The following is a 25878-nucleotide window of genomic DNA, read 5'->3' on the forward strand; positions in this document are numbered from 1 at the left end:
GGGAAGCAGGGAGGAAGGGGAGAGGAACCACGTGCCGAGTGCGCCCACCGTGCTATTAAGCACAGGTGCAAACATTTTAGGAAACCACAAGATGGCGGGGGTCAGGGGGCTCCTACCTGATCTGCAGCTCACGGTTGAATTGAGCCAGATAGAGAATAACAAAGTTACTCACCGTAGTGACTACATTACTTCCCCTTTCCTCCACACCCGCAGGGACAGAAAAGACAACCACAGAGCTGCTGTATTCTCTGTCAAGAGGAGGAAAATCAGACGCCCCGCCAAAGTGCCACAACGAGGCCAGAAAACAACATGATAGTAGTGGGAGAGAACACGAGTCCTGACTACTTCTGGAAAGATTAGAAGGTAGACAACGCAGGATATTGCTCAATAGACGTAATGAGATTAATCTTTTCCATGAGATACCACAGTTGAGATTGCTATGCTCAAGAGACATTGACAGAGCATTTCCCACGCAGCTGGATTTCAAATCAAGAAGTGTTGTGGCCAGGGTCTTCTCTGAAATAAATTACTTAAGATCATTGGGATATGAGCTGCACAGTGTCCACCAAGGAGAGCAGTTTGCCCACGACAGAGGGAAAAGCTGCATCTGGACCTTTCCAATTGGGTTCCCATAGGCCGGTAAAAATATGTTGCTCATCAAATGGTGATGGTAGGAGGGTAGCATTTGCCAGGTCACCCTTTGAAAGGTCCAATAAAGACCATCAGGACTGGCAATAGATCACAAAATCACTGGCCCAGTCCAAAAGGAAACTGGGGATCATGGAACCAGCCTCTAGCCAAAAACGGTCATAAAAAATCTTCACATTTTGAACTGGAACTTTTGGGGATTAATGAGAGGCAAAAAAATCTTTGAAAAATATGAAAGCCTTTTTTTGCAAGAGGTGTGGCTATTAGATTCTCCAATCGTAGATGGTCTTTCAACAAGCAACAAAGTTAACGGGGGGAGCCTCAGGGGCATATTATTAGTGGTAAAAAAATACCATGCTGCTGGAATCCAATTCCATCCTTAAGGTCTGTCCTGTTGGTGAACATCAAAGTTGTGTTGCAGTTGAAAATAATTAGATGAATTTGGGTGACTCCTGTGAGAAGCTCTTTTGTGACAATGGGACAGATGTTATGGTGGCAGGGGATCTAAATGCTGATTGCTTATCAATCACTGAGGGAAAGAGGAAGTCTCGGAGAAGCAGGCTTTAAATCACAGATCACTATCGATGGTAGACGATGGGTGGAAAATGTTGCTACTTGGGAGTCTGAAAATTATGAACAATGTTTAAATGTTTATCTGGGGGAGGAGGGGGGCCTACAAACAGGTGGAGATCAGGTCAGTACTCATTCCTGCACTACTTCAGTCTCGACTGCCTTGTTCTTGCATTTTGAGGAAATGAGGGTCGAAGAGTCAGAGTTAAGTGACCATCATCTTGTATTGCATTTGGTTATTTATATAGCGCTCTTTCCCCACTTGTGTGGCCTCACTGCGCTTTTTTCTCGGTGACCGTAGTCATATTGGTGGGAAATTCTAGGTAGTTTAGCTTAGGAGATGCATGTGTGCATGTTGCCATTCTAAGACTTGGGTGGCTGGCAAGACTCGACTAAGCAGCCCCAAGAGAGGTCAGACACATGGGTGGGTGCTGTTGAGGGTTTGAGATAGATTGCTATTTTTGAGAGAGTCTCTGTGAGGTCCACTATACTGGGTTCCTTTCGGGTGGTAGTCGCTGTATGCTAGTGGCAGAGGTGTTGCGGTACGTCGGGTGTTTCAGTCTGGGCGGCTATGTATGAAGCTAGACCGGAAAGCCAAAGCCGTATTCTATCGGGCATGGATGCTTGGCCGTGCCTGCGGCCAGTGTCCACACTAGTGGTGTGATTAATACATACCGTAAGCTGAGAGATTGTTCGGCTGGGGTGATAGTTGTCCAATTCTAGAATTGAGAATCCTATACCAATGGGCCTAGATTTCACAATGTAGCAGTTATCGGCATATATTAAAGATGGAGCCAACACCTACATTTGAGAATCCTCTGGGCAGTCAAATACATGATCACACTTAGAAAGGGGTATGAAGTACCGCATACCGATCTATCCTGGCTAGCGAACCTAGTTGCGAACCAGAGGTGGAACAGGATTTCTAGACATATTGGTAATGTGGCCAAATATAATAAGGCCGTTTCTGATTTCACATCTATAACCACATTGGAATAAAAGCGAGACACCATCCAACCAGCTTCATTTCAAGCATTTCTTGAAAGATTTAACTGTAACCAGAGGGGGAAGAAAGAACTTGAACACCCATCCCCTTGACCCTCCAAAAAAAATAAAGGAGGGACCTGCGAAAGGGTCTTCGATTAAGAAATTGTGGCTATGGCTCAGTAACATAAGTGGTCAAAGTGAAACTAAAACTGGCATAATTGGATGAGGGGTTATAAATTAATTCAAGCGCATAAGGAGGGGTCAAAAATTCTAGATATTTTACCCCAGCATGACTCCATGCTAATTATCAGATCCAACAGTTGTCTGAACTCTTCGCAAGGACATCTTCAAAGCAATCCTATACCTGAAGGCGAGTGGGAAGCGCATTTCCGATGTGTTTACAGAAGGTCCTGGCATAAAATTGAACAGGCAGATACCTCCTGGCACTAGCGACTGGCCATTGCATCTATAGAGGGCCTCATAAGGAAGTCATCTAACACGAGGACGGCTGGTCCGAATGGTGCATCCAACACAGTATTAAAATCAGATCGAGTTGTGGTCGTGAATTCTGCTCATTTTGTTTGATGTGGTCTTGAACTGTGCAATTCCAAGTTCCTGGTCTAAAGCTATTGTAGTGTCCATTTACAAGAGGGGTTATGGGGCCAAAATCAGACAAGCACCAGACAACCATCGACCCATCTCCTTCTCGATATCGAAAGCAAATCGCGAAAGCAAGATCTTTGCAGACTAGTTCTAGGATAATTGGTTAATTGGGCCACTGAAAGTGGTCAAGTCCAGAAATCCCAGACATGTTTCCGCAAAGGTCTGGGCAAATAACTAAATGGATTGAGAGGAATCTGGAAAGCGCTGGAAGGCCCCCATTGTTCAGGGCAGCAATAGATTAAACACAGGCCTGCGACTGCATGTTGGGCAGAATAATATGCAGTACCCTTTGGGAACACCACACACAATTAAGACTACAAGTGACAGTACAATTTCACCTTTGGTACACGCCTGTACTACACAGTTGGAATGATAGCAGTAGCGGAGCAGCCAGACTTATCTCAAGAGTAAGTGAGCAGTATCAAATAGTTACACAAAGGTCATCAATTACTATGATTCAGGCAAACACTGACTCAAGGTTTTCAAGTAAAAGAATATACATTTATTTCACTCTTCAGTTGTATAACATTACACAATTATAAGCAGTCTAAAAATCACACTCTTAATACACCACTTCCCTTAAATTCCAGACAAGTTAAGCTCATAAAATGAAGTGGGAGCAAAATGGCACTCCAGCAATTTAAAAGGGAGGGAAAGACAGAAGTTAACAGAATTTGAATCACATGAACAGGCAAGCGAACAAGAGAGACTACAATGATAAAATCAGATAGAAAAGGCTTAGGGCCAAAGTCAATGGTTCAAAAGTCTTTTGCTCAAGATAATACAGTTCAGTGTAGTTTGCGGTAAAGTTTGTGCCAGGGTTTCCGGATGAGGTTGGTTGGTAGTAAAGTTATTTCAAAGAGAAGAGAAGGACAAGCCCTCGGATTGGAGAAAGAATTCAAACACTTTCACCACGGCTGAACAAAACGAAAAACTGGATTTGCACAGTACCTTAAAACAGAGAGGGAGCTGTAGCCGAGGCAGAAGTTCCTGTTAGTTCCTGCAGGCTCACGTTCCTGAAGAGACTGTCGAACTCATCAGAAGTAGGAAGACTGGAGGGTCCTGCACTACCCAGGGAAGAAACCGGCAGCAGAGCAAAGCAACGAATAAAAGGTGCGCTCCTTAAAACCCAAGCAGGGTCCGACCTTCCTGGCTATCCGGCCCACTGTAGCTCTGTACAGCGAATTCGACCAGAGGAGGGGTTCTGGCTTGCAGTTTGGGCGAACTGGTTGGTCCCACCAGCTCAAGGGAAGAAGTTTCCTGGAGGATCTGCTCTGTCGTCGGATTCTGAAGATTCGGACCTGCAGCAGGGCTTCACCGGGCGGTTCAGTCGTGGTAGGGGTCATGACGTCACGTTTTCAAGCCGTTTTTACCAGCTAACATCGCGGGGCACCAGATCCTAGCAGGGACACAGGATTGGTGCCACTACGGTTTTGGTTGTCAAGAGAAAGTATTCACAAGTAAGTGAGGGCAGGATTTGTTGAGAAACTCCATGGTGGAGGTGGCATTTTTTTAACAATTGGGATTATAAGAATTTGAATGGGGGATCTATTTCTTACAGGTACTTGACCCTATAAGGGTAGTGGAGTCTGGTGCTCACCAGTACATAGGAAGAATCCTTATAGAACACTTGGGATCAAGATGTTCAGCCATACTGTAGCGTAACCCTGCATTGATATAGGTAAGATTTTTCACCTATTTTTTAGCCTGGGAAGTTAATAAATATAGGAGGTTTTGTTAAATCCCCTATTATTTCTACCCTATTTGCACACTACTATAGAGAAGGGAGAGATAAGGAAACGCTAGAATACCTGAAGAAATCGGGAATCTGCAACATACAACTGAAAAAGCCCAAGATTCATTATTGGGAAGAGAGGTATGTAATTTAAGACATATCCTTTACCCTTTGAGGGATGAGGGTACATATGTTTTATGTAAATATAGATTGATACTTGGTTACTAGATACTAATAGGGTGTTCATTTTTTTGACCAACAGAGTTCTCCCCTAGGAAAGAAGAATTTTTAAATTCCGGCACAAGACAATTTCCCCTGAAGAATGTCCTACATCACTGTATCTTAAGGACAGAAACTTGTACAAGTCGAGTTGTTTGTATTACACCAATAGGAAATAGGCCATTAGTAGTGTGACATAGGAATCAGAGTGTGAGTTGTACACACATTGTAAGATCCTTAAAAGAACATCTGCAAACTTTACTCACTTATGGTATTTCTACTTGTGTGGTTTTAAGCATAATGTATATGTTTTATGTACGATGATCATTTTTATGATTGTTTTATGAAATTTAGAATCTTAATAAAATTTTGTGATAATTGATACCACTTTTGTTGTGGGAAGAGTGTTTAGTGACACCTAAGTAAATATCAGACTGTCTTTTTGTTTATAAAATTGTATGCTCACAGAGCAAGAGGTCTGTTTTATCCCTACCTGTGACTCAGTACCGTTTTGAGAATAGAGAGTTAAGGGAAATCAACCATTTATGAGAATTCTCCCTAACACTGCATCAATAGACATTTACTGTGGTGTAAGTTAAGGGACAGGCAATTCCCTGTGCATTTACTGGCTATTCTGGTTGCCTTACACGAACATACTTTTTTGCAGGCGAGATTGAACGGGCGTGAGCCCTGACTGAGGGGGGCTCCTTCAAGGTTGCGTCTTGGCTCCCTTGTCCGGTCAATCTGTAACTGTCCGATTTGGGGGCCTTTCTGTCACGCATGGATTTCGTTCTACCAAGAATTTCATCAGTGGTCGTCCGGTTATAGATAGGACCCAAGTCGGATTGCAGAGGAAATTAAACGCTATATTAGAATATTACTGGCAGAATGAGCTCTGCGTAATGAAAAAAAAACGAGAATAAAAAATAAAAAAACACATTATCAGACTCATCAGTAATCCCAAACCAGAATGGGCTATACCTGGAAAGTAAGCCATCGGATATTAACACCTACAGAGACTCTTACATGCCTGGCCCGATTACTAGATTGGAAGGTTAACAAATTGCTCATAGCTGGAATTATGCTAAAGGTGAATTACAAGAAAAAGGGTAACATTGTTATCTCTACACCAGCTGTAGAAGTTTTTCCAGCGGCAGCGGTATAAAGATTTGGTTGTTTGCCTTCGGGTCGAAAGTAAAATCTCCATCACGTCGTCCGGGAGGTCCCATTCCTTGTATCTCAGCCTCTCAGAAACCATACGTGAAGGCTGTCCCGATATCTGGATGGAGAACCAGACCCTCCTCTCGCGAGAGAAGGTCTCTCTATTTGTGAAAGACGTATTGTAGGGCAGATGGACATGTCCGGAAGGTCCAGGTACCACGTCCTCCTGGCCCAGTCTAGGGCAATTAGGATCATGGATTTCCTGAACTTTAATATCCTGATTACGTGAGGAATGACAGGGATTGGAGGAAACTCGTATAGGAGTGGACATTTGCAGTCCACCACAAACGCGTCTACTAGAGCTCCTCTTGGGGGAAATTCCCTTGAGCAGTACAGTTCGCACTTCCGGTTGGCACGGGTCACAAACAGATCCACTTGAGGGGGTTCCCCAAAGGGTGACAATCTCCTGAGGGACTTCCTGAGCTAGTTCCCACTCGTGGGAGACTGTGCTGCCAGCTCAGAGCATCCGCGGTTTTCTTCTTCTCTCCGGCTAGGTGAACTGCTGACAGATTCCTTTTTGTATCGCCCAGAGCCAGAGCATTGCCTCTCTGCACAGTGGTAGTGACCCTACACCACCTCTTTTGTTGAGGAAGTACATGGCCACTGTGTTGTCCATCATTAGGACATTCTCCCCCCCCGTACAGATGGCAGGAAGGCCTTCAGCGCTAGTCTGATGGCCCTCAGCTCTAATAGGTTGATAAGTAGTTTGAACTCCGATGGAGACCAAGGACCGCTGATGGTCAAATCATTGGTATGGGCTCCCCACCCTGTGAGTGAGGCGTCCGTCACTACGGTTCTCTCCAGCCATGGTTGCCAAACCAGTTCTACTTTCAAGATGTTTTCCCGACAGACCCACCACTGAAGATCCAGTGAGACACTGTTTGGGATTTGAAGGCGATATGACATCCTGCCTGAGAATTGTTAGCACTGGGTCCTGGGAACCCACTGGAGAGATCTCAATCTCAGGCGAGCCTCCGGCACCAGAGAAATGCAGGATGCCATGAGGCCGAGCAACCTAAGAAAATCGAAGGTCGGTAGATACTAGGTATTCTGGAATTTGGTGACCATCTCCAGAAGGTCTTGAGCCCTCACTTCTAGTGGTGAGGCTTTTCCCAGGAATGCATCCAGGACTGCTCCGATGAATTCGAGTCTTTGTGATGGTATCAAGTGGGACTTCTTGAAGTTGAGGGAGAAGCCCAGCCTGTGCGGGGAGTGACAAGTGGAGCGGAGATGTACCAGGGCCTGTTCTGTGGAACTGGCCCTGATCAGCCAATCGTCTAGCTAGGGGTAGATGAGAATCCCTCCCTCTCCTGAGACTCACTTCCACAACCTCCATCAGCTTGGTGAAAACCCTTGGGGCAGAGGTCAGCCCAAATGGCAGAACCCGAAACGGATAATGAGAATCGCCAACGGCGAACCTCAAGTACCGTCTGTGCTTGTGATGGATCGGCAAATTAAAGTAAGCATCCTGGCGGTCCAATGATACCATCCAATCCTGAAGCTAGGGGGCCTGAATGATCTGAGAAAGTGTTACCATCTTGAATTTGTTCCGTCTGAGGAACTTGTTCACGTCTCTCAAGTCCAAGATGGGTATCAATCCACTGTCCTTTTTGGAGATTAGAAAATAAAGGGAGTAACAACCCTTGTTCCTCTCCGCTACAGGTACAGGTTCTATAGCACCTTTCTCCACCAGTGATACAATCAACTGCATAAGGAGCAGATCTGGAGCCTTCAACGGTTGTTCCCCGGTGGATGACTGAGGTTTTTGCAGAAAAGGGAGGCAGTAACCTTGGGCAACTGTTTCCAATGCCCATGCATCTGAAGTAATAGACCGCCATTCTGTCAGATACTGGGACAATCTACATCCTAATGCAGTCTTGTGAAAGACGACATGAGAGGTTTTGGAGCAGCTGAAGGTAAGGCAGCCGCTGCTGTTGTGGTCTTAGTACTTCTTCCCCGTCAACCGCGGGGGAATCATCTTTGTGCTCTTTGAGCTGGCTGCCCTCTGCCTCTTCCAAATGTGGAGTAGTGGCGAAAGGACCTACCCCCTCCAGGGCATACCCGTGGGGCGGTTTGGAGTTTGTCTTATTGCAGCTCCACAGGATTTGGCCGCCGCCTTGGAAGTTTGAAGCTTCTCCAAACTCTCATCAGCTTTGTTTCCAAATAAATGAGTGCTGTCAAAGGGCATGTTGAGAAGCCTGTATTGTACGTCTGGGGCAAATCCTGACTTTCTCAACCAGGCAAACCTGCGCATCACTCTACTAGCCGTCATAGCTCTACTGATACTGTCAAGACATTGCATCTTTCCCACCCTTGACAATGTTAAGGAATCTGTCTCGCTCCTCCCCTTCAGGGATATGGGTCAGCCGCCATAGAAATTCACTCCCAAAGGGTGTGTGTGAACATAGCTAGCATTCATGTAGCATTGGCCGACTTCCAAGGCCATACTTCAGGCCGAAAAAACTTTTTAGCCATGGCATCATAACGTTTGTCGTCTCTATATTGCGGTATCATAGGATGGGCATTTTGCCTACTTGTGGAGGTAGCTGCCTGAACTACCAGACTTTCTGGTGTTTGGAGAGGTAAAAAGGGTCAGAGCTAGAAACTCTGTACTTAGCGGTCAGCTTTTTATTTACAGCTGGAATAACCTCTGGTGTCTCCCAATTAGTAGCCACATGCCTTTGTTAGGCTTGATGAAAAGGGACAATTGGGTCCTCATGTGGCCAATAAGATCATCCTGTTCAAAGACAGGTGTAGGTCTTGACCACCCCATGTAGTCCATAACCCTTGACATTAGCTGCCTGTATATTACCTCAGCATGGTCACCAGGTTCTGGTCTTCCAAATTCAACCTCTAGGGGTGTCTATTCCACTTGCCTCATAGAGGCACTCTTGCACGTTTTTCATGCGCGAGTCCTCTTGATATTAGCGCTTCAGGCACAGATGGTGTTCCATACTGTAACCCAAAGGGTCTCCGACTCATCAGAGGATTCCTCTGCATCTTCATATATAGAAGAGAGGGATTTCAAGAAATCTGAGCATAGCAAACGGGGTGTTCTCAATCGAAGCTGGCCTTACATATGTTGTCACAGGAGCTGAAAAAGTTAAAATTGTCGACGTCAATGGCATTGACAGTTGTGTCGATGGCTTCTTCGACAGCCATGACGGTTGCGTCGATGGTTTTGATGCATGTTGTGTTGAGGAGATAGACACTAGAGGCGTTGATGATGCACTATTCGGTCCTGTCGTAATCGAGTCCTTCGGCGTCAATGGTTTAGTCTTTGAGGAGACTTTGACTTGAGGGATGGGATTGCTCTCGAGGAGACTTGGCCGCCGGGTCCAAGGACGCACGGCTCTTGTGCTTCGAAGGTCTTTCGACCGGAGCTTCGCCTTTAGGTGTTGTCGAGGGAGGCAAGCCAGTGCTCTCGAAAACCCTTAACATTCGAATCCTAAACTCTTCCCACTAGGCAGGTGAACTGGATTTGGTGGGGCAAACTACCCTTTCCGGTGAACTAGAAGACAAGGAAGATGGCGATCTATGGCGCCGTTTCTTGCAGTGTCTCGAAGTCGACGAGTGGTGACAACCACTTTGTGAACGGGAGGATTTTTTTTCTGACGTGGAGAAACTGTCCTCGGCTCGTCTGAGGTCTTTTGTTTTGATGGAGTCGAGGGGGATTATTGGGCCTTACCTGCCGCAAGCTTCCCTCTATGCACTCTCAGGGTTTTGGCTGCCATAGATAAGCAGTCCTCGCACTCCGAAGACTGATGAGTCGACCACAGGCAGATACTGCGAGGGTCTGTCACAGACATCTTTGCACCGCAGTCACAGCATTTTTTAAAGCCGGATCGAGGAGTGGACGATGCCGAAGCCATTCGTGTCAGAACTCGAGGTCGTTTTAAATAGATTTCGAAGAAAATTCGAAGATTTCCATCAGAACGGGGCTCACTGCATCTGAAGCTGTAAGTGCGGAAAAACTGAACTGACGCCAACGGGCGATGCGCATGCTACATGTACCTGCGGTGACGTAGACGTTGATACTGAGACCGCCAGGGGACATCGACTCGACAGGCTACAACGCACAGCGCCCCCTGCAGAAAAAAATAATTCAGAAGCCGCAAAGCTGGATATTGGAAATATCAAAGATCAGAAATATGTGGGAGGATAATCCAATCGAAATATGTTTTTTGTGCAATAATACTACCTGCTCGTTTCATTTCCTAGTGTGTTATGAAAGGCCTAATAAATAATTTCTACATACTAAGCTGAATTATTGTGTGTTAGTCTGCGTGGATTCATTGGGTCCCTAGACCACGCTCAATCACTCCCGAGATTAAACTTTGACTGCTCTTCCATGTACCTTGATTGGGTTTTGGCTAAGCTCTCAGACCTCCCTGTTAACCATACCTAGAGTGGCCTCCTAAAATCTTCCCCAAGTGTTGATTTCAGAAATCCATCTTAGCAGTGACATATAAACAGGCACAGGATGTCCATCAAGCCTACTTCTTTTTATTTACAGACAAGTCCTCTTAAATCCTGGCATTTGCTGAACGCGTGTTGCTGGCATGGGGTGTGGGTGTAACTTGGGGTACTGAAACATAAGGCTAGGGAGGGGCTGGACATTTACCTTGTAGAAGGCCTACTTAATGCACGGTTGGTGGCTCCTAATCCCAATGTTGTCGACATTCCGACCCATTAGTCTAATGCATGGCCAATCATGACTGGCTTTCCCCTTTCGGTAATGGCCTGGCAGGTGAAGCATGGTTGTCTGGAGGGTTGCCCAGAGCGATGGCAGAGGTTAAGATTAATTCTAAACCTTCCAGACATCACCTCTTGTTTTGCTTGCGAATTCCTCACCACAGACCCATTCACACAATCAAACATCTAGCGTGCACACACAGAGGCAGTTTGTACTTACTCAGGCTCTCGTTGTATGGCATTGAGCACTAGAGACTTGAGGCTGAAACAAGAAAATGAAAAGGGCATTCACAATGCAATAAGGATGCGTCCAGTAGACAGTATGCAACCCTAGAAGGCAGTGCACAAGGAAATAATATGAGTCACTCACTGCAGTGACTAATGCACCCTTCATCCATACACACAGGATATTCAATCCTGCAGACTACAGAATGGAGCAATCTAAGCACAGTTAAAAAAAATTCACTTTTCTGAGAGCCAGAGAGATTAAATGAGCAATTCTACTAGGCGCCTTACTCTCATTTATTCACTTGGCTCCCTCACATGATTAGTGCAATCCTGGACAGTCACTGATTACATTTGCATAATTTGGAGGGAATGGAAAGAGTATTGTAAGGAGGAAATGTGACCAGGAGTACAGATGTCCCAAGAGTGTACAACTCCTGTCCAACCAAGATTACAAAATAGACTTTAAACTAAAAATACAAACTAAACAAAAACACTACAATCTACCCCATGTGCTCTCACACTCACTGGTTAGGAGCCTCATGCCTGCAGAACAAAATATATTCTTAGTACACCAAGTATAAGCTAAGTACTGTTTGCTGTTGCCGCCCGCCCGTGGTACTCTGGCTCTCTGACGGACTGCTGTGGCTGTTGTGTCTGCTGTGTCTTACGAAGCGGTTTACTTGAGGAGGACGTCTTTCTTTGTGACACTCCATTTGCCTGACCTGCATTCAAGTTCAAGGAGGTGACTGTGTGCTTTTCAACACTGCTTACCTTGGGCCTGCTGGCACTACGTAGCGGTGTGTTTATAATTCCTTTTTTTTCTTTCAAGGTTTTGCTGGGAGGGAGGCTCCGCCCCCCCTGCCTCTGCGACGCCCAGCCTACCTCGTTAAATAACCACTTCCCGGCGCACCCGCGCCGCGCACCAAGTACAAGCCAAGTACTGTTTGCTGTGCGCGGGCCGGGCCGCCGGGTCTTTTGCCAATAGTCTGTTGGGCTGAACAGTTTCCGTGGGTAGTAAGCTTCGGGCCTGTGCTATTAGGGATGATCCCCCGCCTACGGAGGTCTGTAACAAGGTACCAGCACCTGTGAGAGGTGATTTCTGCCTCTGATTTCCGGTGCTTTTCATGGCCCCTGCAAAACATTGATGCTGGAGGGTTCATTCTGAACCTTTTGCTACCCTTAGGAGACTGCAGGCTTTATGCCTTTGATCCTTTGGGTTCTGGTGTTTAAAACTAACAGTGTAGTGTTAGTGTCAGTTTTTAACAGCTCGCGCACTGAGGAGTTGAGAATTGTTTGCTTGCGCTAGTTAACACGGTGAAACAATCCTTTTGAATTATCTGTAGGTTGTGTGGTATGAGCATTTGTTAACACTGTGCAGTTAATTTGACACTCCTGCCTTGTGAGATGCAAATATCTATCTATTCTCATTACTGAGTTTGTGGTTCCCTGTCTTGTTTTGCTTACCCTTCCTTTACCTTTTACAATCACACATAGGACACTGTTCCAAAGGTTTAGAGTGTGGGGAGGTGGTTTCTTTGTTTAAGTGGTAGTACTTGCTAGTGGTGGAAGGCTGAGTCCCTCCGCTTTCTTTTATCAAGTGTACATCCGCACTAGCCTCTACCTACTAGAGACTGTCCCAAGTGCTGATTATGAGCCACGTATTGAGAAGCGGCATAAAGTCAGGTATCCCACCTAAGGCCCCAGCGAAGCATGTAGGGAACAAATCACACAACAGCACTCTACCCTTGTTACCATCTAACAAAAAGTCTCTATTATCCATGTCAATATCGTCTGATGTGCTGGCTGTTGCGCCAGAGCAAGAAAGGGTATCTTAAGGTCATAAAGTGGAAGAGTTAGCCCCTCACAAGGAGGACCCCACAACTGCCCCCAAACGGGACTTAAACCTTCCAACCTTTTCTGTTCAAGAAGCCGATGAAAATGATGGGGAGGTGGTTTGTGAGGTATCCCATGTCCATGACATCAACTGCACCCCAATGCATGAATACACAGGCTTTCCTCATGTTTGACACATCGATGCTGGCGCCCACAATTATGAGCGAATTGGGTAAACTAGTGCGGCTCTCATTGGGCCCCTCTTCACCTGCCTCTAGGTCATTTCCCTTCCAGGAATAAGTTCATTTCCATCTTCCTGATGAAAAAAGCTGCAAAAAGCTTGGCGACCGTGGAAGAGACCTCCCAGCCACCCCAGTGAAGAGCGTGGGAGGGGGACTGTCAGCTAGCTACAATAACTTTCATGCCGACGAACCTCATCCATCTGGTACCTTTCTTCCACGTGGATTGGACGCCTTTTCCCTGGGGAATGATGTAAATCACACCGCCCCTGAAGGAGAGGTGCGGTTATCTTCAACTCCGGAAGATCTGTCCTCTGGCACGCCTCCAAATGATCCTTTACTTCCCAGTGATATCGCGTATACTTAACCTTTTGGACAAGGGCCATGAGCTAACCCATTGTTCATTAAGGGAAATGCAGGGCTCTCTTGCCTTCATGAAAGAAAAGATGGCCAGATTGGAAGGCTTTATTTTGGCGGAAGAACAATCAAAAGCCTACTACTTTGCCCAATTTGAACAAATGCTGGCAAGTGTTGCTTCCACCTTGACCCCTGCTCCGCCCAGCAGTTCCTCACGATCGCAAGGTTCTCAAACGGAAAACGGGAATTTGAACACCTATGTGCCACAAAGATCATACTCGCAAGTATTGCAAGGGGATATTAGGGTTGGTTTGGAGCTTGGCGACTCCGAGGCTATCGATCTGCTGGAAGTAGCCAAGCTCCACCATGATCGTCTTCTACAGGTGGAACAACTACTTTTTAAGATGGCTGCGAAGTTCCAACCTTTGGATCCCTCAGTTCTTCCATCTGCAGGATCACAGCATGTCAATAGGATTGACCACACACACCAGATAGTCCCACACCATTGACAGATATCATTGATGGTCAGACCACACTTCAATCCGAGGCTCCTCCTTTGCCATGTGAGCTAGAGGAGGGCCAAGCATTGCAAGAGGGAAGGCACTTTATTTCTCGTAAGGCAAAGAAGTCCTTCCGTAGAGCACAAAAACATTTGGCCCTCACCAAGGCCTTGCAGAAGAAAGTGGCGAAAAAAGCTACCGCGGACTCTTGTCCCCAGGCGCTAATAGAAACCAGTTCAACATTAAGTACCAAAATAGGTGCAAATCAGGATGAGCAGGCATTGGATCTTCGTGAGCTTAATGAGGAAAGTAAAAAACATCTCCAGATCAAAGCTCTGAAAAGTGGCAACGTGCAGGTTTCCACCCACACTAGATTAATATCTGCCAAGTCGCAACCCCAATTTCACTGCTTTTTTCCCATTATTGAAACTAAAAAAGTGGTGACTCGGGCCATAGTGGAAACGAAAGGGGTAATCTCTCCAAAAAAGGCGAGCGCGCTTGTGCCCTCGGCACTGAACCCTGTGGCCCAGGCTGTCAAGTCAGTAGCACAGGCAACCGTCTTACTGGGAAGCAAAGAACAGGAGGGGATCGATTCTAGTCCAGCGGATGTTCGAGCACCATCGGCCCCGCCGCGGAATGTCCCTCCCGAGGATGACTCTGCTCGAAAGACCAACTTACCAGAGTTTCCTGCTGACAAGTTGCTTTTTTCAGAAACTCCTAAGGACATGAAACTAATACTCGGTTGGGTCAGTAACCCGGACATCAATGGCACAGCATGGATCAACAGATCCTTTTTGATTAACTCATTTTTTCAGATTCCAGATTCCTTCACTAAGAAATCTATCTTCAAAGGACTTAGATTGGGTCAAACTACCCACACATAACAACCATAGAGTGCTGTGGAGAGTCCAATCTCTGATGATAACCAAAATGATACTGGACTTTACAAATGATTTTGATTTTCTGGGCTTCGCTCCATGTCTGTTTGCCGACATGGAGAGCGCTTGGGCATTTGTGGACTTCGTACCTACACCCCCAATAGAACGTGTGGAAGGTCCAGTATTTGCACCTTTCGAGTCCCATGCCAACCAATTATCTTTACAATTGGTTTCGCTCACGCAAGCCTTAAGTGGCCTATCTTGGTTGGAGCCCTTGATTAAAGTGGCTGTATCAATGAAGACCGCAACTTTGGAATCATAACTGTCCGGGATTACTATCGCCTCCTGGAATTGCTGTGGTGTGAGCAATCTCAAGGTATGGCATGCACGGGTAGGGACTCATCACAAACCCGACATTTTATTCTTGCAGGAAACTATGGAGTTAGATGAGATCGCGTTAGACGGATACACAGGATTTAGTGTTCCGGCACGACGTGTTCAATCTGGACGTCCATCTGGTGGTATTGCCATTCTTATTAACAATGGCTTGAAAGTGGAGCCACGCATTTTAGACAAATCAGAGTCATGTATACTGGTGGAAGTGATCCTTAATCACTGTAAAATCCATGCACTGCTCTTGTTGTCCATTTATTGGAATCCGAGTGCCTTTTCTTTGGACTCGATTTTAGATGAATTAAATCGAATCTTAGGCCATGCATCTCTTTCTTGCCCTAATCATGAAATTGTGATTGGAGGCGATTTGAATTCGTATTTGGAGCTGAATGTTTCTGCTCGGCCCTCCTCTCATTCCTCACCATATGTTCAACAAGCCTTTCAGAGAGGAAATCGATGGGTAAGCTTCTTTGAAGCATGGGGAACTTATCCGATCCAACTTGCGACACACTATTAAAATCTCTTGGCAGCGTGGGACTGCAGCGTCTCTCATTGATTACTTGTTTGCATCAAGGGCATGTTCTGGTTTACTCGACCCCGTTTCAGTTTTGAATATGGGCGCAAGCGATCATCATATGCTGCTCACTTGCCTACATTTGGGGATTGATGCATATGAATCTTCTGTTTCCGCTGCTATGGTGGAATGCGACAGGCATACTCTGTCAAATGGCACCCTTCCATCTGCCGGAAATTGGCGTTCCTGGTTAATAGGGATCTGCTAGTGATTCACAATGATCACCTATCTGTGGGCAATGTGGAAAAAATCAATGAAACAAATCTGACTATGATTTTACGCATTTGGTGAGCTTATCTAAGGATTCCCTAGATACGAACTCACCAATGGTTGCTCACCCATATTTGGCACAGGTTGCAAAACATAAAACTCAAAAAATAGTGAGCTACGTAAATTAAGACGCATGCGTACTAGTTTGCCACACTATGGCAGAGAAAAAAACCTTATTGTTGCTCGTTTTAAGCAGCAGTCGAAGACGCTCTGTCAGGCCGCCCACAATCTTGCCAATCAACACATGATTGAGTTGCTCTGCAAAAATAACACCAGGGATCTATGGTCTATCTTAAGAAATCCTACAGGTAAGGTAGATAAATGTATGGTGGCAACCATATCTGGTTTTGAATGGAATAACTTTTTCATTCAAAAATATGATCTACCGACTCACCATAGAAAGCTGGAATTAGTTAATTTGAAGTTGAAGTTTCCCCCTGTTTGCCCTTGGGAAATCAAGGACATAATATGGGCAATTTCTCAGCTGAAATTTTCAGAAGCGGCAGGGCCCGATGGGCTGCCACCCTGTGTGTTCAAGGACGACTCCAACTTTTGGGCCAGGTACCTGCTCCCCCGCTACGAGCTAATATACCAATCTGGCAAAAATTCCTGAGTCATGGCTGATGGCAATTGTAATTCCAATTCACACAATGGGCGCTTTAAACGCTGTAAATTTCAGGCCAATTGCCTTAATAGATACAGCAGCTAACATTTTCGCACGGCTTGTTTTGTGTGAATTGGAAGCTTATGTCAGTGCCTCTAGTATTCTCTCAAAAGCGCAGGTCGGTTTCCGTCGGGCAATGGGCACGCAGTTAAATGCGTCAATTCTTGCCCACTTACTGTCAGCATCGTGCACAAAGTCAAATGGTACGATCTATATGGCATCTCTAGATCTATCAGCTGCCTTTGACAGTGTTTTGCGCAATCGTCTCTGGCAAAATATGCTGTCCTATGGTATTCCTGCTGAGCTAGTGGCGATAATAGCAGCTCTTCACCAGAACACTTCATATAGGGTGCGTATTAATTCAGAGGGTCTGTTATCTGACAACATCCCGACGAGAATTGGTGTGAAGCAGGGCTGCAACTTGGCCGCGGTATTATTTAATCTATACCTGGCTGACATCGAGAATATATGGCAGGGAACCAACAACTTCCCGGTAACCTTAGGGCAAACTGCGTCTTCACTGGTTGGCATTCGCCGATGATGTAATATTATTTGATAAGGTACCCTTTGGGCTCCAAAATAAATTAAACATGTTCCATGATTATTGCATTTTAAATAATACGACAATTAATTCAGCCAAATCTCATATTATAGCATTTACAACTAAGAAGAAATGGGCTAGGTTCAATTATGTTGTAAATTCACAACCAATCATGATAAGGGAAGAGATTACTTATTTGGGTTACCACATATCGAATGGTATGTCTGTCGGCGGGTGGCGTACAGTGTTGACCATTAAGCTTAATCACCTGTCTGCCCAGATGCAAATTATTTTCTCTAGGTACTGTAGATATTCTCTTATGCCCCTGCTTCACTACTATTCTTTGAAAGTAGAGTCCATCCTACTCTATTCCTTGGACGCATGTTTGTTGAATATGGGGCCATCTTCAAATCTTTTGCAAGGCAAATTGTGGAAAAGGGTCTTAGGCCTCCCTGGCTATCTAACTAATGCAATCATCTTGCATGAATTGGGATTATATCCCTTGGCAGATAAATATGAATGGTGTATGGTAAACTCATTTGGCAAAATGATCTCGCCTCCAGCCAATTCCCTCTGAGGACTTTAGGTTAATGCTTATAGAAGATCATCCGGCATCTCTTGTCGAATTTAAGTCACGTATATTAGCCATTTTAAGATCTTTGAATATGTCGCAGCAGGACCTAATCGACTCTCCAGGGAAAGCCAAATTTAGATTCTTTAGAAATGCATGGGCCCATAATTCTGACTTGATCTCAGGTTATCCATCATTTAGTACCTATGCAAAATTCAGGCATGCAGTCTCACCCAGTTTGCAGTAGGCTCTATGTTTTCCTGACAAAAATGCAAGAAGAACATATATGAGATTCCGCCTGGATCTTATCCACACGGGATCTCGTATCAGGAATTGGTCCGGTTATAAGGAATTGGGGCAGTGGGATCGCTGTCGGTTTTGTCTGACACATGGTGAGCTTGAAACTTTGGAACACCTGTTTATGTATTGCACTCACTTCGAGCAACAAAGGTTACGTTGTATGGGACCCTTTCTGGTGTCGAATACAACCTTTGAGCGCCATTTAGTTTGGCTGTGCTGTATGTGGGGCCACTCTAATTCTATCATGCTAGCAACTGTGAGACTTGTGAAGATAATCGAGGAATACCTCTTGCCACTAAATAAATCTATGTTTACCGGGAAGGCCATAGCTGGCCCATCGGTATCTAAATAGCATTACACTATTAACTGCAATATATATTTGGCATCATAGAGTTTGGTCCTCGTAGGGAGTGTTACTTCTTTGTCTTAATGTTGCCCAAGGGTTGATAGGCTTATTGAATATATATGAGAACAAAATCCTATTAGATTGACGACTTATTAGATTGATATGTTTTCTTTTTTAGGTAGCGTTGAAATTGTAATTTGTCTCACACTGTAAACCTTAAAATTTATGTTTAATGAACTTTAGATTTTTTTTGTATTATATGTTTTGATGTATAAATGGTTTTATTATGTTCTACAATGTGTTTTATACAAAATAATGTCTTGACTATGTTCTGAAATGTTTGATGATTTTTGTAAAGGTGCAAATTAATTTTTGCTACCAAAAACTAAAAATAAAAAAAACAATAAATTCTTCTAATCTTTTAGTGGGGTGTGAGATGTGTTGTGGGTAGATATAATGGAATTGTGTTGTCTATAATTCACATTAGATTACTTACCTATTGTTTGGGTCCTTGATTATGATACTTGCATGTAAACACTCAGACTGTTAGGATAAGTTATTTTTGCTAGTGCTGGTATAATATTTAATAAGATTACAAATTAACAAAGTTACTCACCGTAGTGACTACCTTACTCCTAGTCCATAGTCCATAGTCCCGTTTCCTCCATACTTGTGGGACATTCCGTCCTTCGGGACAGGACCGGAGCACTTTTGTCAAAAAGCATCAACATTTTTTATTTTTGTCCTTTTATTTTTACACGTGGTACCGCACGTGGCCGTATCCCCACCCTCCTGAGCTCCGCCCCGTGCATAGCCTTTCAGTCCTTTTCTATCACCATGTCTGAGACCATTTAAGCAATAATAGAGGATACTTATTAGAGGGGACGGCGGGCGTATGGAGGAAAGGGGACTATGGACTAGGAGTAAGGTAGTCACTACAGTGAGTAACTTTGTTATACTCCTACGTCCCGTCCCCTTTCCTCCATACTTGTGGGAGATTCCCAAGCACACACCACAGGTAGTGGATGGAAAACCCCTCTACAGGAATAAGTTCTTAAGAACAGCCTGGCCAAATTGGGCATCAGCCTTGGAGCAGCGAACCTCAGGTACTCTGTGCTTGAGATGGATTGGCACATAAAAATAAGCATCCTGAAGTTCCAATGACCCCATCCAATCCTGGAGCTGGAGGGCCTGAAGGATCTGAGAAAGTGTGACCATCTTGATCTTGTCCTTCCCTAGGAACTTGTTTAAGTATCTCAAGTCCAAGATGGGTCTCCGTCCTCCGTCCTTCTTGGGGTTTAACAAATACCTCGGTTACAGTTACTTGCTCTATAGCACCTTTCTCTAGCAGGGTCAAAATGTCCTGCACAAGGAACGGATCTGGAACCTTTGACAAATGGTTTCCCGTGGACGATTCGGAGGTCTCTGAATGAAAGGGAGCCATAACCTTGGGCTATTGTTTGTAATGTCCAAGCATCTGAAGTAATACCCTGCCATTCTTGCAGATGCTGAGAGAGTCTGTGGGGTGTCGTGAGTCAAGACCTCAGAGAGGTTAAGAGGCGGCTGAAGCAGTGGCTGATGGTAAAAATGCTGCTGCTTGGGCAGGCATTGCGCCTCACACTCGTCCACCACGAGGCAATCTTCTTTGGCCTCTTTGACCGGCCATTCCTCTCATTCGTCCAACTGAGCAGTAGTTGCGAAAGGATCTACCCCTCCAAAACAGTCCATAAGGGTGAAAGGGCTGAAGCTTCCTAATAGCGGCACCTACAAACTTGGATGCAGCCCTTGAGATCTGTAGCTTCGCAAGGCATTTGTCAGCCTTGCTGCCAAAAGGATGAGACCCGTCAAAAGGCATGAAGGAGTCTAGACTGCACGTCCGGTGCAAATCCAGACTTCCTTAACCACGCAAACCTGCGTATCATGGTGCTTGCCGCCTTGGCTCTGCTGATACTGTCAGCAGAATCCAAACCCAACTGAAGAGACTCACATATCCTCTTTGCCCTCTTTTACAATGGCCAAGCAGCCACCTCTTTCTTCCCCTTCCGGAATATATTCAGCCGCCATGGATGCACAGTTCCATAGGGTGTAGATGAATTTCACAAAAAGGCACATGTAGAGTTGGTTGATTTGAGAGCCATGCTCCCAGCAGAAAAGACTTTCCTTGACCAGGCGTCTATACGTTTATCATCCTGATCTGGTGGGATGTCCGATAGGCAGCCTGCTTGGAAGTAGCGGTTGCTGCTTGCACCACCAGACTTTTTGGGGTAGGATGTTTTGACAAGTAGCTGGGGTCACTACTTGACGGACTATATTTATTTGTCAAATTTGTATCGACTGCTGGACTCGATTGATGTACTTCCCAATTGTTAGGCAGAATTCCATGCAGTACCCTCTGGGACCACCACATACAATTAGGACTACAGGTGTAAGCAAAAACCAACCTTTGGTATAAGTCTGTACTACACAGTTTTGTGGTAGAGAGCTGAGCAGCCAGGCTTATCTCAAGAGGGAATGTGAGCAGTACAAGAGGTTACACAGAGGTCTTACAATCACAGTGGTTCAAGTAGACACTTATACTCAAGGTTTCTTGGTAAAACACTTGTTAATGTATTACACAATCATTTAGAAAATATTCACTAGAAGGAGGTAACTAATATTATACACAAACACACTCCAAAAGCAAACCAATATGTTTCTGAACAAATTATGCTCCCCTGAAATAGGAGCAAAATGGCATTTCAGTTACTTTCAATGGGAGCAAAAAGGCACAAGTTAGCAGAAAAGATCACAAATACTTTCCTAGGCAGTGCAAATAGATATAGTTCACTAGAGGACTCGATTCAGTTCAATAGGCATAGGCCAAAGTCAATGGACTAGTGTCTTGGATAGGAAAGAGCAGTTCTTGAAGTAAACGGTAAAGTCTGTCAATGTTCTCAAAAGTAGTTTGTACGAAAAAGAATCATATGTTGCGTCACAAGCTGATTAGGCCTGCAAGTTGGGAAGTGCCACAAACTTTCACGCGAGAGAAGCGTTCTCTAAATCGGGTTGGCACAGTACCTTAGTATGAAGCAAAAGATGCAGCTGAAGACGTTAGTTCCTGGCAGTTCCTGCAGATGTCACTGTTCCTAAGCCTCAGTCATGGGACAAGAGGGAGGACTCTGGGGAACTCCTGCACTGCACAGGATCGTCGGAAAACGCTCACAAAATGGAGTCACTTCAGTTCGAGTAGTTGTTCATCAAGCACACAACCTGGTGTCCTTCCCCCTGGTTAATCCTAACCAGCTTTGAGAATGGTATCCAGGTGGCTTACGGGTTGATTGGTCCCTCCACCTCAAAGGGAGAAGTCGTCCTTGAAGGGGCTTCTCTGTCGAGATGAAATTGGCAAGTCGGACCTCCAGCAGGGCTTCACCGGGCAACCAACGGTCCAGTAGTTGCAGCAGCCGTCCTCTTCCAGCTAGTCTTCGGTTCTTTCGTTCCAGTGGTCGACTCTGCTTTCCAGTCAAGGACACTCACCTTTTAAACCGTTTTCTCCCATTAATTCCAGACTAGCTGCCACTCACCCAGCAGGGTGGCTGTCCTTGGCAGACAGCCAGCCAGCCAATCATGCCAGACTGCATTTGGGTCACTTAGGAGACTAAGCACAGGGAGTTTCGGGCACGTCCCCACCTCAGACACTCAAAGGGACCAAACCTGGTTTGGCGTGCAGAGACACACACTAGAAGGACCTTTCCAAAAAGAAATGGCGCAAAAAGAAGACTAGGACCTGTTTAAACAAAGGGGTTTAAGCCACCATCTTGAAAAACATGTCTCCCGCAATTTTTAGCTACCAGTGTTCGCGGTCGGAAAAAATCATGGTAGTTTGTTCTAAAACCACTCCCACCAGCCATTTCAATAGAAACAGGTAGCATTTGACTGCTACATGAGTTTCTAGACACAGGCGATACTAGGTAACCCCTCCAGCACTCTATAGGAAGATAGTGTGTGCTGGGCCTAGGAATTTTACAAGACTAGTAAAATCAATTTAACCTTACATTCTCTGGGAAACAATAGTTTATCCCAGAGAAGATATTTAAACCTTTGGGAAGTCTAATAAGGATATCCCTGGGTTACTGCACTGAGGGCGCAGTGTATCACACATGAAAAGATGCCTATGGAGTTATCTTTAAACTCCATAATCAAAGAAATAAACACAGAAAACAAACAGAATTAAAAAAGTTCAAAGCCCCAAAGTTTAGCAAAAGAGCTGGAGGGCTCCAAGGTAGAGGAAATTCACACATTTATGAGAATTCTCCCCAACATTCGTCCCCCCAGACTGGAGGGACAGGAGGATCTAATCCCCATCACGATGGATCTCCTGTTGCAAGTCAGTTAAATGGCCTGCTGAGTTCACCAGCAACCTTTTGTAACCCTTGCTAGGACACTTTATATCAGGTGTTTTCATTTGCAAGCTATATGATCTACAAACCTTGTTTGGTATATCTTTCTTATTTAAGATATAGGGGATCTGATCTAACAGTTCCTTAGAAGTTGTAAAACCTCTGAACATGCAATAGGCGCTTTCAAGGGATCCTTAGAAAGGAATACCTTAGACCTAAAGGGGCATCCATGCTTCCTCACCACAAGAGCAGGTTGGGTCTCCGGTATCTTGGTTGGAGGGGCTGTGGTCAAGCAAGGTACATGCTTCCACTTCCTCTGAGATCTGGCCTTACCGGTTTTAGAAGTTTCCCTTCTAACACTAGGATTTATACTTGAGTCTTCAGTAGAAGTTCCAACAGCCTTAAGGTTTTTAGCTTTAGACCTATTTCTCCTGGTTTTCCACCAGCTTTGAGAATTACCAGTTCTCACAGGCCTAGAGAGAGTTCCAATTTGTCTATCCACCTCTTCCTCAGAAGCAGGAGGGGGAGGGGGGGGGGGGTCAGAGACTTTACAACTGGGTGGGCAATGATGGAGCTTGGTTGGGGCTCCCATTTCCCTACAATTCTAGCTTCAGATTTGCCTTGGTAAGGGGTCAACTTACTAACACAAGGCTTACAGTGGGGGTCTCTGTAGAGGTTCCCACAGGCTCAGAGTGGTCTCTTAAGGTTGCCTCTCTAGCCAATTTGGTTTGGTTTAGTTTCCTCTCACTGGGAGGCCTTAGGGTACGGACACTACTCCTAGAGATGTTAAGTCATTCCCCCAACAGGACTCTCCCAGGCACCTCACTCTGAACACTGACAGGAATCCTCACAGTCATATTGTTACACCGAATGTGAGCTGGTAGAATTGGAACCAATTCGACAGGGCCTCCAGCAAATCTAGTGGGACCTTTGGGTACCTTAGCAACATCCTCCGGCTTGAAAAAGCTTTCATCCACAACTGTTCTGCTGGCCCCAGTGTCTCTCATGGCAGGGGTGTCCTGGCCATTTACAAGAACACTGTCCATATAATACCCTTTGGAGTTCTCTGGAATGGAGTTATACCCAACCATATTCTGTATCTTACCCAGACCCAGCGGCTCTAAGGATACATTGGCTGAATCGGCCAAGGGTTCTTCAGCCAATAGGTGAAAAGTGAACACTAGCCATTTGTACTTCTTACTCATGGATGAAGGCTAAGGAGGCAGTGCTGACCCCTTCGGGTTACCCTGGCACCTGGAATTTCCCTTCACATGGTCTACAGACCCACAGACATAGCATTTACCAAATGCTCTCTGGAATGAGGGTTTCCGCTGACCTCCCTCTGGTTAGACACCACAGGATTCACTAGACCTACCAGGTTTACCATGGGATCTACCCTTATGTTGTTTGGGGGCCTCTTCTGGTTAGTTGGAATTAGAATTATCTCTATTATCATCTCTGTGCTGCTTCCCCTCATCCTTTTTGTGAGTGGCCCCAGAATTCTTATGAGTGGCCCTGTTGTCTACCCATGAGTCAGCTGCTCTTGCCAATGTTTTGGGATCAAGTTCCAAAGTGCTGTCTCAGCTCAGGAGAGCAAGCATCAAAAATAGATTCTAACAAAAATAGATTTCTCATTCCTTCAAAAGTGTTAACTCTGTAACCCTTTACCCAACCATCTAAGTTTTTCAAACATTCACACATCCAGGTAGCCCAAGGGGTAACATCATGCTTTTTGAGGGTCCTAAATCTCTTAAGGTACTAGGAAGGAGTTCTCAAATCTAGCTATCAAAGCTAGCTTCACATTTTCATACTCCAATCTTTCAAGTTCCCCCACCTCCATTACAGCATCAGTTGCAACGTGGGGGGAGACTACACAAAAAAACAGGGAATACACAGATTCCCTGTGAAACCCTGAATCCCATAGTTATATTCAAAAGCAGACAACCAATCCAAAATATCAAGTCTCACCTCATACATACTCACAGCTTTTTTAGGCATGCAAGGCCTCTTAGGACTACAAGGCCTAGAAGACTCTGGGGTAGAACCATTTTCAAGAGACAATTTCTTCATTTCAAGAGCATGACGCATTTCCATTTCTGAGTTTGATTTCTTGATGTTTACTTTCAGTTTGCATTTGGAGCCTTTTGAACTCTATAACTCATGCCTCATCTTTTCAAGAGAGACACATTCTGGACTCAGTACTGGACCTGGTAGGGTCCCTGTAGATACAGCTTGAGGACCTAAAACAAATAAAGGTACAGTGGGGCTCACATCCTGAGAATCCTCTGACTCTTTTAACTCATCAATAACATTAGACTTGGACTCTGAATCATTATCCTCATCAACATTTTCCACATTTGCTGAGGGGTTAGGGGTTATAGCTCTACCTCCGTCTTTCATGATTCAATAATTTCTCAATCAATTCATTTTTCTTGCCTTTAACAGAGAGACCTGACTTTACACATCTTTCAGTTGATCTACTGTTACAATGATCAGTGCTTCCTGTTTGAAGTTATCCATATTTGGCATTATAAAGCAATTGCTTTTCTAGTGGTGCTTAGCCTTGTGAAGGTTATTTGAACAAAAGTAAAGAGCAGCACTCTCAATGCAACAACTATTCTTTATCCCACCGCTTGCCACCAGTGTTGGGCACAATTGCATGCAGTACCCTCTAGGACCACCACATACAATAAGGACTACAGGTGTAAGCAAAAAAGAACAAGTTACTCTCTTACCTGGTAACGTTCTTTCGATGGGATGGTCCAACGACGTATTCCATATCTATGACAGGTAATCACCACAGCTGTGATGCTTTGGAAAATTTTCAGCGTCTGCGTCCTGCGTCAACGTCGATACGCTGTCCTCGAGGGTCTCTGTCGAGCCGACGTCACCAGATGTTATAAGTAGGGTGCACGTAGCCTCAGTTGTAGTTTTTTCCCCAGAACATGTGGCGCCAATCTTCTACCAGTATGACCACAGAAAGCCTTGCGGAAACATAAGCTGCAATCGCATAAGAAATTCTGTAGCGGGGCAGGTAGGGAGCGATATGGAATATGTCGTCGGACCATCC

General features: G+C 45.1%; 1 protein-coding gene across 1 annotated transcript in view; it reads right to left on the bottom strand.

The window, feature by feature from the left end:
- IPO4 (importin 4) overlaps positions 1 to 25878 on the bottom strand; it is a 3008003-nt gene that overhangs the window by 2712539 nt on the left and 269586 nt on the right. The window contains exon 4 of the mRNA XM_069633964.1: positions 10959 to 11000. Coding sequence (XP_069490065.1) covers positions 10959 to 11000 — 42 coding nt within the window. The remainder of the gene's footprint in view (positions 1 to 10958; positions 11001 to 25878) is intronic.

This window comes from Ambystoma mexicanum, chromosome 13 (assembly GCF_040938575.1).
Source record: "Ambystoma mexicanum isolate Mex_15411 chromosome 13, UKY_AmexF1_1, whole genome shotgun sequence".
Classification (NCBI taxonomy): Eukaryota; Metazoa; Chordata; class Amphibia; order Caudata; family Ambystomatidae; genus Ambystoma; species Ambystoma mexicanum.